This window comes from Pempheris klunzingeri, chromosome 20 (assembly GCF_042242105.1).
Source record: "Pempheris klunzingeri isolate RE-2024b chromosome 20, fPemKlu1.hap1, whole genome shotgun sequence".
In the NCBI taxonomy this organism is placed as follows: domain Eukaryota; kingdom Metazoa; phylum Chordata; class Actinopteri; order Acropomatiformes; family Pempheridae; genus Pempheris; species Pempheris klunzingeri.
Window position 1 is genome coordinate 17,998,259 of NC_092031.1, and position 14,943 is coordinate 18,013,201.

General features: G+C 42.3%; 1 protein-coding gene across 3 annotated transcripts in view; it reads right to left on the bottom strand.

Moving 5' to 3' along the window:
- abcc3 (ATP-binding cassette, sub-family C (CFTR/MRP), member 3) overlaps window positions 1–14,943 on the bottom strand; it is a 106,104-nt gene that overhangs the window by 23,077 nt on the left and 68,084 nt on the right. For all 3 annotated transcript variants that reach the window (XM_070851750.1, XM_070851749.1, XM_070851752.1), the window contains 6 exons: window positions 9,720–9,896; window positions 8,474–8,599; window positions 5,991–6,128; window positions 3,530–3,655; window positions 3,199–3,260; window positions 2,041–2,172 (listed from right to left, as the gene is read on the bottom strand). In XM_070851750.1, the coding sequence (XP_070707851.1) occupies window positions 2,041–2,172; window positions 3,199–3,260; window positions 3,530–3,655; window positions 5,991–6,128; window positions 8,474–8,599; window positions 9,720–9,896 (761 nt within the window). The remainder of the gene's footprint in view (window positions 1–2,040; window positions 2,173–3,198; window positions 3,261–3,529; window positions 3,656–5,990; window positions 6,129–8,473; window positions 8,600–9,719; window positions 9,897–14,943) is intronic.

A 14,943-nucleotide genomic window follows, 5' to 3' on the forward strand; every position in this document is an offset into this window, starting at 1 on the left:
ATCATTTTACAAGTCGCTCTCAGTGAGAGAGCACAATGAAACTGCTGCAGATTGAGGAAGCGGCCCGAAGGTCAGAGTTCACCAGGCTTGTCGGGTGTTTGTGCACAAAATTCTCTTTTTGCTGTGGCTGAAATCGTGCTCTCAGTGACCAAGCAACTAGGCCAATTTCTCCAGTCTGTAGCTGAACACACTTGGTACTGTGGAATGCAAATATTGCAGAGAAAAGTAATTAGTTTTAGCACTTTATACAGGGCAGTTCAGGGGGGGGGTTGGTTAATCCTTCAAAGCTCTGACATTACAAATAAAAATGACTCAACAACCACGCAGAATATATCAGAGCAGCAGAGCTACAGAAGAAGGCAAACATTTCATACGATGTTACTGATGTGTGCAGATGTGATGACATGATCTGTTTACAGTGGGTGTGTGTGTGTGTGTGTGTGTGTGTGTGTGTGTGTGTTTTGCTTTGCTACAGAAATGCTCATTGTTTTACTCGTGCACACACACACACACACACACACACACACACACACACACACACACACACACACACACACACACACACACACACACACACACACACACACACACACACACACACACGGCAAACACAAAGAGCCCTGCCCTGTAAGACAACATCCTCTCCCTCTTTGGCCTGCCTCAGAAGTAGCAGGAGGGGCAGCTCACTAAGATTTGGACTTTGGAAAAAAGAAAGACTCATTCAGTAGTTATCCAAAAAATCTATATTCCTGCACACATCAGGATACTAGGATTGATCTCATTCAGTAGGTCTGCATGCACTCAAGTAACCTTGCTATTGTCCACTTTCTGCATTACCTGATGTCTAACAGTCATTTAAAAGAGAAAGGTGGTCAACACAGCTCAAATTCTGCAGGTGAAACCAGATTTCTTGTCCATCTTTCACCTAATGGATGCACTTCAATTCACTTAAGGATTTTCTTATTGGTTATAAGTCAGCAAATAGTTGATCCCTCTGTACTAACAAGTATTGTGTGTGTATCCAAAGTCTGATACATCTTATTCCCCTTTTCTATAGAGCTACAATGTTGTCCAAAAGCTACTAAAACACATCTGTGAGCCACAGTGTTGCACTGGGTGACATGTCCCTTCATTAAGATGAAAACAGGGCACTGTAGTTTATTGACTCAACCCCACATAAACCATCTTGCTGCCAGAAACACTCACTGGAGCACCAATATGTGTTCATCCACCGCTAAAATTAGTTCCCAATAAATGCACTATTTCCTCCTGTTTGAGTAATTTTTGTTATGATCTACAGTGGCCAGCTGGTTTAGGGTATTACTGGGCCTTTGTCGACAAAATGAAACAGTGTCGTTGATATTAAATTATCACCTTGTTTTTCAAAAGATATATATCTTCAGTAGAAAGCTATGAGCTTCGGGCTAACAAAGACTGACAGTGACAGACAGTGAACGCGTCACTGTGGCGGGATTGTGGAGAGAAGAAAGGAAACATAATTACCCTTGGCTGTATTCCAGATCATTTCATCCAAAATCTCATTAAAATTAAAACTAAATAAGTACAAATGTCTTTCTGCAGCTGCAGAACAGCTGACTTTATATAAATGCACAATTGTTCGTAGAGTAAAGAAGAAAAGAAGAAAGAAAAACAGTCCCTACTACAGGCCCTGTTCTCCCACTACACTGCATCAGTATAAATGCTCCAACCAGGCACTTCTAGCTGCAGAATCATATGTCAGTAACACACTTACAATAAGCCAGCCTTAGCTCAACAATATGGTAGCAGATAAATGTGATTATTGACCAGCTGCAGTATCCACCAAGATACAAGTTACAGCAGTTCTCCGGTTTCCTGCTTTAACCTAATTTCTCCCCATAACCTCCTATCTTTGTATATGGCCACATGGCCACTGTTTTCATATACTGTGACACCAAGTAAAGCTCTTATATATGACACAGATAAACTGGAAACATTTAGCTTGCGCTGTACATTTAAGAAAATGATAATACATTCCTCCCTCCTCTTTTATGAACACACCTCTTGGCTTTGGCCTGCTCCTTCTCCCACTCTTTCAGGAGTTTGGGCACCATCACCTTGGAGCTGTCGCGCTGGTTCAGCGACCACAGGTCCTTAACCTGCAGGGGCATTTTGTAGCCTTTGATGGCCATTCTGAGAGAGAGAAACAGCAGTTTAATTTGACGTGGTGTTATTACAGGAGACATTACCATTACCTGCTTTTTGAATCTTTGTCAGTGTGTATTCTCGTGTCCCCTGTTATGTGTTTCATGCTCTGGACAAAACATGATTCCTTTAGCAAAAATCCTTTATCTCAGAGACAACTCGCTGAGAATGTTCTCCACAAAGACACTTAATTGAGTTTCTTGGATTTGCTAATCATCATTATGTACTAGTGGATTGGATTTCACCGGAAATTGGCTTGATGCACTTTCTGGCATGGGGGGGATTGGTTTACAGGAAGGCAAGGAATAAGATGCTGTACTTCCACCAGAAAAAACAAAACCAGATAATGACAGAGGAGCTGGTGTGAGACAGTGACCACCAAACATGGTCTCACCTGTTCATAATAATTACCATGGCATACTATTTCCAATTATTCCGTATGTTAATGTTGACAAATGTTACATAACCCCTTCCTTTGTCATTTACACTAGCAGATACTGCAGGGAGCTCAATTCAATACTGAATAAATAAAAAGGACATTAAATGAAATAATAATGATGAATAAAATAATCACACAAATAGACTGTGTAGAAGATATTGATCACAATAGCTTGTGAAACACTTTAAATCTAAATCATTCAAACTCAACCTCCAATTCATAAAATGTGATTCTATCACTTATTTTTACATTTACAAAGTTAGATGTGAATAAATTTGTATTGAATTACAGAGGTTTTATTTGAAAATGTGTAATTTTCAAAAGTCATTTTTCACTTCGTTATGACATTATAAATAAATAGCAGTCAAACAGTCAAAACTTGTCACTTTGTTAAAGTTGACATAAATAAAGGCCATTTTGTAATAAACATTTTAAAAATAAAGCATATTATCACTGATTTGTATGCATTTTATTTATTTAATATCAAACAATTTGACTCTATACACAACAATGTATACATAACAAAGTGTAGGTCTATGGACACTGGCTATAAAGGCAGAGCAGTGTGAACCCACCTTGTGAACCACCAAAACGTCACGCTGGAGAGAAAACCTGCAGTGCTTTCAGGACAGGGATTCTGAGAAGAGATTGAAAATGTGCAAAGAAAATAGGCCACGGAGGTTAAACAAGGACAGCCAGTAACGACTGCGCTCTGTGTGCGTGTGTGTGTGTGTGACCTGCTTTAAAAAGCATGGAGCACCCACCGACCACACACTCAGACCACTGGAATATACACCGTCAGCAGGAATACAAGATGTCCTCACATGCAGTCACACATAAACGCATGCACACGCTTCACGGCTTCTGAGTGTCTGAGTGGACACTTCAGCAGGATGTGCGACTCACGGGGTCTGTGACAATGTTGGAGAAGAGAGGCGGCTTCTCGTTGAAGCAGCAGAGGATCAGCTCGCAGACCACCAGGCCGAAGTAGAAGTAGAATGTGGTGAATCGCAGCTTGTCCGTCACCTCGTTCTGAAATGTCAAGCGGGGATATGAGACACACAAAGCTGTGAGTTCGGACATATAGTTGGAAGCATTTCCTGTCAAGCACTGTGTTTGCTGGCAAATTCAATATGGGAATCATGTATGAGAGTTTTTCCCATACAAGTGCTTTTGAAAAGATAAGTTGAACTGACTTTTTTTTTTTTGAAAGTGAAGGGAAGACGCATTAAAAAAAAGACATGCATGGCGGCACGAATAGTAGCAGTTAAGAAAAGTAAGAGTCTCCAGCCATGCCAGCAGCACTATGAGGCCGTACTACTAAATGCTGAAGTCAGTATGCACACATGCTCACAGTGGCAACACTGACATGCTAATGCTTGACTGGTTATGTAAACTATAGTCAGCATGTGAGTTTATCCTATTAGCATGCTAACATTTGCTAATTGGAACTAAACAAGTCCAGCTAAGTGTGATAGGAATGTCATGAGTTTTAAGTCAGTTGTAAACCAACGTTTTGTACAGACTCAAATTTAGACCTGATGATGCCACTCTATGAAAAGCCAGAGGATCCCCGACATTCTAAAAAGATCCTCCAGTGGGGAACATGACTATCTGAGCCAAATGTCACGGCAATAGATTCAATAATTGTGAAAATATTTCACTTAACCACAAATGTCAATGTCATGGTGGTGCTGGGTGAAAAGTCAGGTAATCACAGAGGGGAGAAGTCAGTGAGGTTCTTCCTCTGGGAACCATGAATCTATATTCTGTGCATTGACAATAATCCAGATGTCTTCATGCGTGCAAACACGGGGAAGTCGCTCACTTTTCTTCCTTCTTCCACTGCACACAAACACCTACATCAGCTGAACGCGATTATGAATAGAGGCGTCACTTTCAGCTCAGAATCACTTTACTTTTTTTAACCCATATTTGTGCATGGGCTGATTTTCTGGATCAACGTGATTATAGCAGCAAAGGTCTGCAGTAGCCTGGGCTGACCTCAACACATGGCTGCTTGGTTAGCCGTCTACCTTCCTCACACTCTGACCGGCTTGACTGTCTGGGCAGCCACAAAAAGCAATCAACAAAACTGAAATAAATACAATCTATATAATTATAGGCAGGCTATAATTATAATTGCACTAGGTGCAGTCTGCTATGAACTGTCAAGACATTCCACCCACACAAATGTGCACGACAAACAGTTACTTACACATCACAGACAAAAACTAGAGCCCATGTTGCGATGAGACTTATATGCCATACCATCCTCGCATGGATAGGGATATCCAAGTGAAAAATGAATGTGCCTTCTCCTTAACTAAATTCTTTAGCTAGGTAGTATGTAGTGGTCATTGTTACCTGGTGTAGTAGTAGTTGTTAGTAGTTAGTTGTCACAGGCTGAATAGATAGATTCTTTATTTGTCATTGCACATTAACACACGAAAGGCAGAATGTTATCTTGAATGTGCAGGATCAGGGGACAGGAATGATTTACTGAAACTGAGATACAGTGATCTGTAACTTAAAAATGGCCGCGGGCCAGGGGCGTAAATTGGGGGGCCAGTGGCCCCTCCACTGTAAACAGCCGCCTGCTTCTGCTGTAAACAACACTGCTTTAAAAAACAATACTTAGCAGCCTTTGTAGTAGAAATCTTTAAAAGGTCACCAAACACTTTGCTCCCAAAAGAAAAGGGGATTTATTTAGTAGTCTTGTAATCCCAGTAGATTAGAGCTCTACAGTCCTGGATGCCAGAATTCTCAGCACCTTGCCAAGTAGTCACCTAGGTCAGTGTTTTTTATCAACAACTGTGGTGAATCAGTCCCCACGGGTATATTATGATCAATTTCCTTATTGTCCTGTGTGCTTCTGTGAGTCTCCAGGCTTTCTACATTCACTGTCTTATCTTGTTGCCTGCAGGGTGTGTTTGCTGTGGGCTGCAGCTCTCTCCATGAGCTGTGCAGCACTAGAGGTGAAATAAGTATGCAAGGAACAACAGGCCCACTATTCCCTCTCTGCTTAGTGGCGTCCTGGGCTGACCCACTCGAAACATCCGCTCACTGTAAGCTCCAAACCAACCGCTGAGACAACAAGAGGGGGGAGGGATTGAGGCAATTCTGACTGATGAAATATTCTCAAACGACAAGAACACTGCCAAAGGATAAGAGGCAGAGGAATAAAGAAAATGGGTTAGATGAACAAGAGCAAAGATAACATGAAGTAGAAGTAGGTGAGGAGACGAAAAAAAACTGGGCACACAAATCCGAGGGAGATGATGTGGGGGGAAGATGAAAGGGCACCGGGCAGAGAAAATGATGGCAGACATGTGAAAGGCATCTGAGGGCAGAGGCGTGTTCTCACCTGATTGGAGGCCTGTAGGATCTTGGAGCGGAAAGGCACGATGGCACACAGCACAGACAGGAACCAGAAGATGAAGAGGACCCCTGAGGACTGAACCCCGCGTAACCTCTCAAACTGGATCAGAAAGGTGGCCAGCAGCTGAGAGAGGAGGGAGGGGGATAATACACGGAGAGAGGAAAAGGGAATGGGGGGGTGAGGGACTGAGTTAGATTACTGAGGGCATGCAAGGTAAACCACAGTCTGACTGGGTCAGTCTTTCATGCTGACTGTTCTAACGCTGCAGAAGGGCCGCACCAGGAGTTTTCTGTAACCTAATATAACCCTCAGGACAGTCTCTCCTCTAGTATAGTGCTCTGAATGCAATAGTTAATATGTTATTGCTATTCTGCTAGTTTACACGGTCACCAACAACACCGGCCTGTCTCTGTTTGAATGAGCTGCCCCAAAGGAGACGGTCGCAGCTGGAAAAAAATGTAAAAATTGTGGATGGGTGTGAGACAGCCCCTGAAAGCTCATCCGGATCTTTGTAAAGTTTAATTGACAATGACACTTCACAGTTAGCATCAGATGCTGTACATAATGTTTCACTTCCTGTTAATGGAAGAAGGTGATTCTCAAAGTGCCATCAGAACATGACATGAAATGCATGCATTATATTCGAATCATCTGCGGTCCATTTCAATACTTACATACATTATCAGATATTACTTAATGTGTGTATTTTTCCTGTGCTGTCCTCAGTCATAAACTGGCCCAAAGTCATCAAAGCTTTGGGAATCCCTGGTATAAAATGACAAAGTATGCTGATTTTTTTGTATACTGCCTGCTGACACAGTAAAGTATGATGATCAATGTGAAGTGCATACTGTACAGAAGTTCAATATGTAGCACGGATTTAGGACACACGATATGAGGCTACAGCTACATTTAACACAGCAGTGTTTTAAGCTCAATGCTAATGTCAGCATGCCAACATGCTTACAATGGCAATGCTATGCAATGTTTTTTAGCAGGTATAATGTTTACCAGATCCACAATCTCAGTTTAGTGTATTAGCATGCAATTATTACTAATTAGCCCTGAGCACCCTGACCTAACCCCAACCCTAAGTACAGCTGAGGCTGATGGGAATATCATTAGTTTTGCAGGTATTTGTCATAAACCAAGAAAAAGTTCCGGGAGGCCTCAAAGACTTTGATTGAAATACTCGTGTTGTCATTGCGGTTTAAGACACACCCTATCGTCTCAAAACCTTTATCACTGCTGCTGCTGCTGCTGTGTGACCTCTTCATTGTAGCGCTTCCTTTCTAGCTTTCAATTTGGCAACTACTGCAGCCTCTCAAGTCTGTGTTTAGACTTGAGTAGTTTTTGGCGGGGTATGTCTCCCATGTTCTTTCTAAAAAGAAAGACGCTGCTGATGTTGTAGTAAGATAATTTTCTTCCAGTGGAAGTACAGACTGTGTTGTGACTGCACACAAACCAAGCCGGTTTGGCTTGAACTGATCTTAGGACCGCCTGGTTGAAATGTTGATCAACTGTTTGATTTAGACTTAACAGCCAGTGTAAAAGGGCCCTAAGAATGCACTAACATTAATTTCTAACTCCTGATAGTAATCATATGCCAACAATAACAACAGGGTGGGTAAAACACTCAGGAGGAGAAGAAATGTCACGTTCCTGTGTAAGAGAAACATAGCAAAATATTTCTACGAACAATATATCTGGTTAGGTAAACAGTACAGATGTTTTCCACAAATTTGTCAAACACTTGAATGCCTACAACTGGCTAAACAAGCTGTACTTGTTATAAGCTCCAGGGAAAGCCAAGAATGCTTTTTGGCGTGACAACCGGACAAGTCCGGTCCACCTGTCTTCACTGGAAATTCGAAAAACAACACATGACAAAAACACACAAAAATGCTCGGCTGATGTAGAAACATTGATGTATTAGTGAAACGGTTTGATGGCACCCAAGTGGAGCATTAGAACCACCAACTATGCATCTTGACGAGCCAAACTCCCAATACTCACATAGCTGTAGTGGAGGCAAACAAGAATTAATCCACATTTTCTTTTGCTGATTTTCTCCAAACTTGGTTTAATTTTGAGCTGAATTTTGCTGTTTTTAAATTTTTTTATATTTGTCTGATTTCCCTTGCACATTTTCAGATATTTATTTGAATTCTGTCTCTCTATGTTAGTTGACCTAAAGGTTCAGGCTGCAGCAGCATTTATGAGTAAATGTGATTGGTGCATTTGTACAACACCGTCAGGACTTAACGTCATAACAAAACACCAAATGGATTTGCTTCCCTTTGAGAAAAAATGTCTCAGGGGGCCACAGCTGGAAAGATTGTTGATTCCACAATTAGCGCCCCAGTTCACTCCAGCTAGTTGTATCATTCCAAGATAGAATCTGCATACTGCACCAATGTTGCTTGAATCAGAAACACAAAGTCCTCAGCTTTTGGACGTTTCCTCACCATGGTCATGCCGAGAACCAGCGGGGTGACAAAGTAGATGGGCGGCTGGGTGAGCCCCTGCCGCAGCTCGTGGAATGTGTAGAAGAGATCAGTCCAGCACACAATCCATAGCAAAAAGCCAAAGACCTGAAAGCAGACAGAGAGAACGAAGAAAACACAGACATTTAATACTCTAAAAACAGAGGCAAGAGAGATGATCAGCTGGCCGGCGCCCCACCTAAACACTGGAAGGTGGGGTGGAGTGTTTTTGGTCCGTCCTGTGCTCAGTGTTGCTTTGTGTAGTTATGTCCATTTGCATTTAATATGAAATCAATCAATCTTTATTTATACAGCGCCAAATTCATAACAAACATTATTTGCTCTTTTCATACAGAGCAGGTCAGGACCAAACTTTTTAGTTTAGAGACCCAAAGATTTAAGAATTCAAAATTAAAGATTACGTGGAAAACCTACATGAAATCCCAGTGAAATGAATATTCATTTTACCAAGAGATCAGTAAATATATGCTTGGTGATTGCTCAGACTTGTGTACTTATTTGGTTGAAGGTGTAATGACCAAAAACAAGAAATATGAGATCGATTTATTTTACTATAATTATAGTAGACTCAGCAGAGAAATCAAAATTAATATTGAGCATGAATCAGTGCTAACCAAACTCCCAATACCAATTTTGGTACTGCAACTTACCACAGACCACCTGCCCATGAAATCATTATACCCTCTGTAATCTAACCTACCCCACCCACTCCACACACACCCAACACCTTGTTGTTAGAGGGAGCCTGTGGAACTGTGGCCTGATCTCATCTCTGCCTACGTCTCCGTGTGATCTCTGGACTGTCTCGCTCTCACTGAGACTTGGATCACACTAGATGACACTTCCCAGCCCTGCAGCCCTCTCCCCAGCCTATTCCTATTTTTGCTCTCTACCACCTTCCCTCTTCTTTATAACAATGGGTGACGTACTGTATGCCTTGCCAACAGTGTATAACAGACACTATGAAGGTGTGGCAGAAATAGCAAAATTGCAAAATTATTGTTAAATCATCTGTTGAATAACCCAAAAGGAGCACCGTGGCCTTTGACATGAGAGAAGCTTCAGACTGGGACGTCTCAATTTCTTGCATGTTTCCCTGCAAGGCTGCCTCAATTGTAAATTACGCATAACTGTGGCATCGTAATAATTACTAAAACTTACTATCACTTAATCATCATTCATTACACAGTGACAAAACATGTCTCACCGTTTTGAATCTGTTCATAATGGACATCATGATGTAGCCTCTGTTGTTCCTCTTGAGATAGAAGAGGTAGATGGGGCACACAGCCCAAAGGTAGATGCACGGCAGCCATGACAGGACAGAGAGCTGGAAACACTCTGGGAGGTCAGGCCGATCTGTGTGGAGCGTCTGATTGGCAACCTGTAGAGATACACGACATGGGGAACACCACTTCAGCTTGCAGATCCGCATTTCTTAGCCCAGACAGAGAAACCAAGACTCTGACACACATGCGTCACTGCACCTCCACCGCCCAAAACACACACACACACACACACACACACACACACACACCCGCACAACTTCATCAGACAAGACGTTTTCCTTGGATTGAAATCTGTCAACACTTACAAGAAACCTTTGAGAACAAGTTAGAGGTCACATTATTCTCCAACCATAAAATATCTATTCAACATGAACTCAAAGGCAGCAGCAGTAGCCCTTTGGATGAAATAGCACACACACACATACAAATCCATTTCATGTGTGGAATCTGAAGTGCATACAGAGCTTCACAGCTATGATACTGTGTGGTCCTTCTGAATGAATCTGATGGAAGACTTACTGCAGCTGGGCCAAAATGCCATCAAGTCACATATGTACATAATACATATGCTACATACAGTTCAAACATCCTCTGAGACTTTGTCTTTTACAAATCTATATGGTGCAACATCTCTGTCACAGTTACAGGGCCTTTACATCCTCATTTTCCTTTAACGGTGACAACAGAACATGATATCCACCATTCTCATGGCGATCATCATCGAAGGTTTGTCCACTAAGAACTGTGGTCTGTGGACTGTTCCTGAGGACAGGATATACCAGGCCTGCAAACTCATGCGAGAAGAAAAGGTAACAGTTCTGAAACTTTAACTGCGAAGCTGTGTGTCTCTTTCTTTAGACACTTTACTTCCTCGACCACTACTCTCTCTCGGCGCTGCACTTGAGGACAGCTGATGGCAGAACCACAGAGAGATGAAGGTGCAGGGCTCAATTTTCAGCTCATTTTTTCCCCACTGCAGGATAAGATTAGTGAAGAATATGTTTTATTGTAGTACACCCTTTAAATCAAACCACACTGAAGGGACAGAGGGAAGTGCAGAGTCAGTTGTGTGCCCGCACTACTGCCCTTAATCAGTTTAGGCTACCTCTGTTACTTCCACATTCTTGGAAATGGAAGCAAAGCACACAGGAACCTGAAAACGTGGTCACAGGCCAGTTAGAGGTTAAGAAACTACTGCAAGATGAGCTCCACAGCAATAATCTGTCAGTGTTACACTTTTCAGCAACACTGTACAAAAACAGAGTGACTGATTTATGTTACTGTCAAAGAACAATAAGAGAGCGATGCAGGGGACATCCGGAGAAGAAAGGTGAAGTAAACATTAATCATTGTGAGTCACAGCCCTGACATGGTGGTTATCGTTCCCCCCCTGGACAAACACAGTCGAAGGCCCACCCACAGATGGAACCAAGATAAACACAGCTGCCCGCCTCCAGCCACTCTCCATACATCACCACACCCATCTGCTGAAGCATGTGTGTATGGCTAAGTGTGTGTGAAAGTGCAGCAGCGGTAAGGAGGTGGCGGGTAATTTCTCATGCTGGTGCGTGTGGAGGGCAGCCGTAGAGTGCTCCTTTCGGCTCCTGAACCCCCCGTGCACACAGGCAGCTTGTTGAAATGGGGGTTTCATTAGTCTTCTTAACAGCTTTAAGATTTAACAAACCACAAGCAACAGGCCTCGAACTCAGTTGATCTTGTGATCTTTGAACCTCACATTTCGCAGTGCCTACCATACATCCAAAACATGTGGAGGAATGTATGCATTCTGGCTCTAGAGTCACTGAACGGACCACTCAGATCAGACCTAAACATACCTTCATTCAACAGGCTTTTTCTGTTGCAGCAAACCTGCGGCCATAACCATTTAAAGTGATGTAGGAGTGCAAATGGAAAATACATCACTAAAATCACAGGGAGCAATAATAAAATCTCTAAAATACTGCTTCTGGAGTTGATTAAAACTAGGACAGCTGAAATACCACAAGGACATTTTGCAGAAATAACACAACATACCTCAAATTACAAAACAACTAAACAAAACATTAGCTTCTGACTTCAGCTAAGCTGACATAATCGCATGATTTCTCCATGTGCGCAGTTAAATGAAAGGGATCGCTGATTAAAAATGCTAAACTTTTGTGGCTCCAACAACACTTTGCGGCTTTTCTCCATCTTGGCTCATGAACCACAGCCCACATGGTCTGAGTCGAGCCAGGGACTGTCTGCAAGTAATTCCCCATCTATCTGTGCGTCTTTACTGTCATCTCACGACTGTCTCTATAACATAGGGGCACAAAATGCACCAAAAAATTTAAACAAAACAAAAACACCAATTATCCAACGCTCAGCAAGAAAGCAAATGAACATATTTCTCAAAATTATGTTTACTATTCCTTTAAAGTGGCATCCATGGCATCCCAGGCAAACCAATCAAAGCACCAACACAATGAAAAAAATGTATCTACAAATCAAACATATCAACTCTGACACTGAACTATCAACACTGAACGTCCACACAGCCAAACAGAACATCCTCATGCTCACTGTTATCTCTGGCCTTTGCTAATACATATGCACATTACAAGAAAGGGCCTCTGCTGTGTTTGCATTGCAAATGTGTGCAGAGCACAACAACTTATTTGTCCTTCATTCCAACATTTCTCCTTTCCTTATGCAAACAGCACAATATGTGTTCATACAGCCCGTAGCACACTTCCCTATCTCACTCGACGTGAAACAGAGGTCCAAAAAGCAAATGTCAAATTTAAAAGCATTCGGATATCTTCAGAGCACACTGGGGAAAAGGCTGTGAGCAAATAGCATGTTTAATGACTGACCAAACCAGACCAGGAGTTTTTATCTTGGTGACAAAGGAACTGAATGTAAATAAGGTTGAATTAGTTTCTGCTGAGATGGCTCACCTTTCAAACAGACCGTTCATGTGAGCACATGACAGTTACCTGATATTCAATTTTTTGTGTTTGAAAGTCAAAAAAGGAAATTCTTTTCACGGATGAAAGAAGATGATAAATGGTGATTTGGTTCCTCCTTGGTTGCTATGAAAGAATGTGGCTCTTGCATAAACTCACTCCCTGTTTGGAATCCGCTATCTGGTCTGGAGGCCGTTTTCTACATTGGTACTTATCAAAGCTGTGCCCTAAAAAGGTTGACGCACACGGATACAAAGACTGCACATAATGAAATAGATGAAATATATGAAACTCAAACACAACACGTGCAAGCCTCAAGAGTCAAAAGCTGACCATGAGAGGTATATCACAAGGAAGCTATTAAACAGCAACTAGTAGTTTTGTAAAGGCAGTGGACATTACCATCATTTTATTGATTATTATCATGGACAAGAAGAGAGAAGCTGCTCTAAAGGCACTGTAGCTTTTGCTAAATGCAGAATGTATGGCCTTTATTCCATTTCACAGGCTTTCCAGGCAGTTATCGGCACACTTGAAACCTGAAACCTGAAGCTTCAAGGGGTGAGATGAAAAGGGTGAGGCGCTTCACGATAACCGGCAGCCAGCAGAGACTCAGACAGGCAGGTTAGTGAAAACCTTACAATGGAAGAACAGGGAGTCTGGCACAAATCAGCTCTGAGATGGAGCAGCTAATCTTCAGGGCTGGCACTTTGCTCCCCAGTGAGTCTCATCGCTCTGTGGGACGGTCGCATAGCGCCGAGTTATTATCACAGGATGGTTCCAGAGCCATGGGGATTTAACACCTGCACCTGACTGAATAAACACAGTTACATCAGTTTGTGAAGATAATCACTGCTTAAAGAGAATGGCCAGAGTCCACTCAGGTGGCAGGATAAAGCCTCTGATGGTTTAAAAGGACTTCCCCGTAATATTAAACATTCAGGACTGGATAAACAGTAATCTGAGTTAAAGTTAAAGGGGTAATCAAATCAGCAAATTAATATTGCAAAAAACAACACACTCGATTCTACAGTTTCCATAAACCAGCATCTTTCATTAGACCTTCCCTGCATCCTAAGTGCCAACCCTCTCTGAAAGCCCACAACCAGCTAAAAAAGTTCCAATTTCAAAGTCAAACCTAATCCATTCCAAACTGTAGAAAGCTCCTCCTGAGCCACACAGCGGGTTTCTATCCAACCGCTTTTTAAAGAAAAAATTACGTTTTTACACTTGGGGGAGGTGGCAAAGAAAATCCCCCAAAAAAACATGATGATGACATCATGACATACATGAAGTGTGTGACTTAAAAGTCCACTGAGATGCAACACGTGAAAAAAACAGGAATATTTTCCAACATCTGAGGTTTGACCATTAACTATATCAAAATGCACCTGTGCCTCTGCTTCACTGTGCAAAAATGAAGCTAAAACAGGCGCTGCTATCCTGGCCATTGGAGCCAGACAGCTGGAGCCCCAGTGTTTGTGGTCCCTCCGATCCACCTGCGTGACTCAATCACAGATCAGTAGTGGCTGTCAATCATGTCCCCCCCCCCCCCTCTTGGTGAGAGTAGTGGATGGAAATGTGCATAAATGAGTATTTTCTTTTGCCTATTATCTAATAATTTGCACAACATTTGGGTGGAATTTTACAAACGTTTGACTGGCTGAGCAGCACTCACATGAACTTTATGCTTAAAATGGTTGGAATGTCCCTTTAAGTGTCATTTCTTATTTCAACCCCTTCACCAGGAATGTGTGGGTGTGTTGTGATCAGATTTGACTGACAGCGGCCTGGCAACAAGCCCACAGCTGTAATCGCACTCTGATCGGTGTATGGACGGAGGTGACAGTCAGCTCTTTCACTTTTCTCCCCGCCCTCCTCAAACCACTGAGAGGAGCGCAGACAGAAATCTCTGACGTGAACTAAGCATAACAGGGACGTGTTCCCGTGGGACTCTGTTACTCATTGGTAGAAGCTGATTGGGTTTGGTAATGCAATGTGCTGCAACATTACAAAGCAACATTTGAATTGTCTTGATCATGAGTCATACAACTTTCTCATGTCTTTCTCTGTCATGAAAGAGACTCCAAGGGTAGGAAATCTAGCAACTTCCCCCAGTAATGCTGACTAACACATATATACATATCCTGTTCCCATCCTCTCACACTCAAATCAGGCTAAAACAATTTGG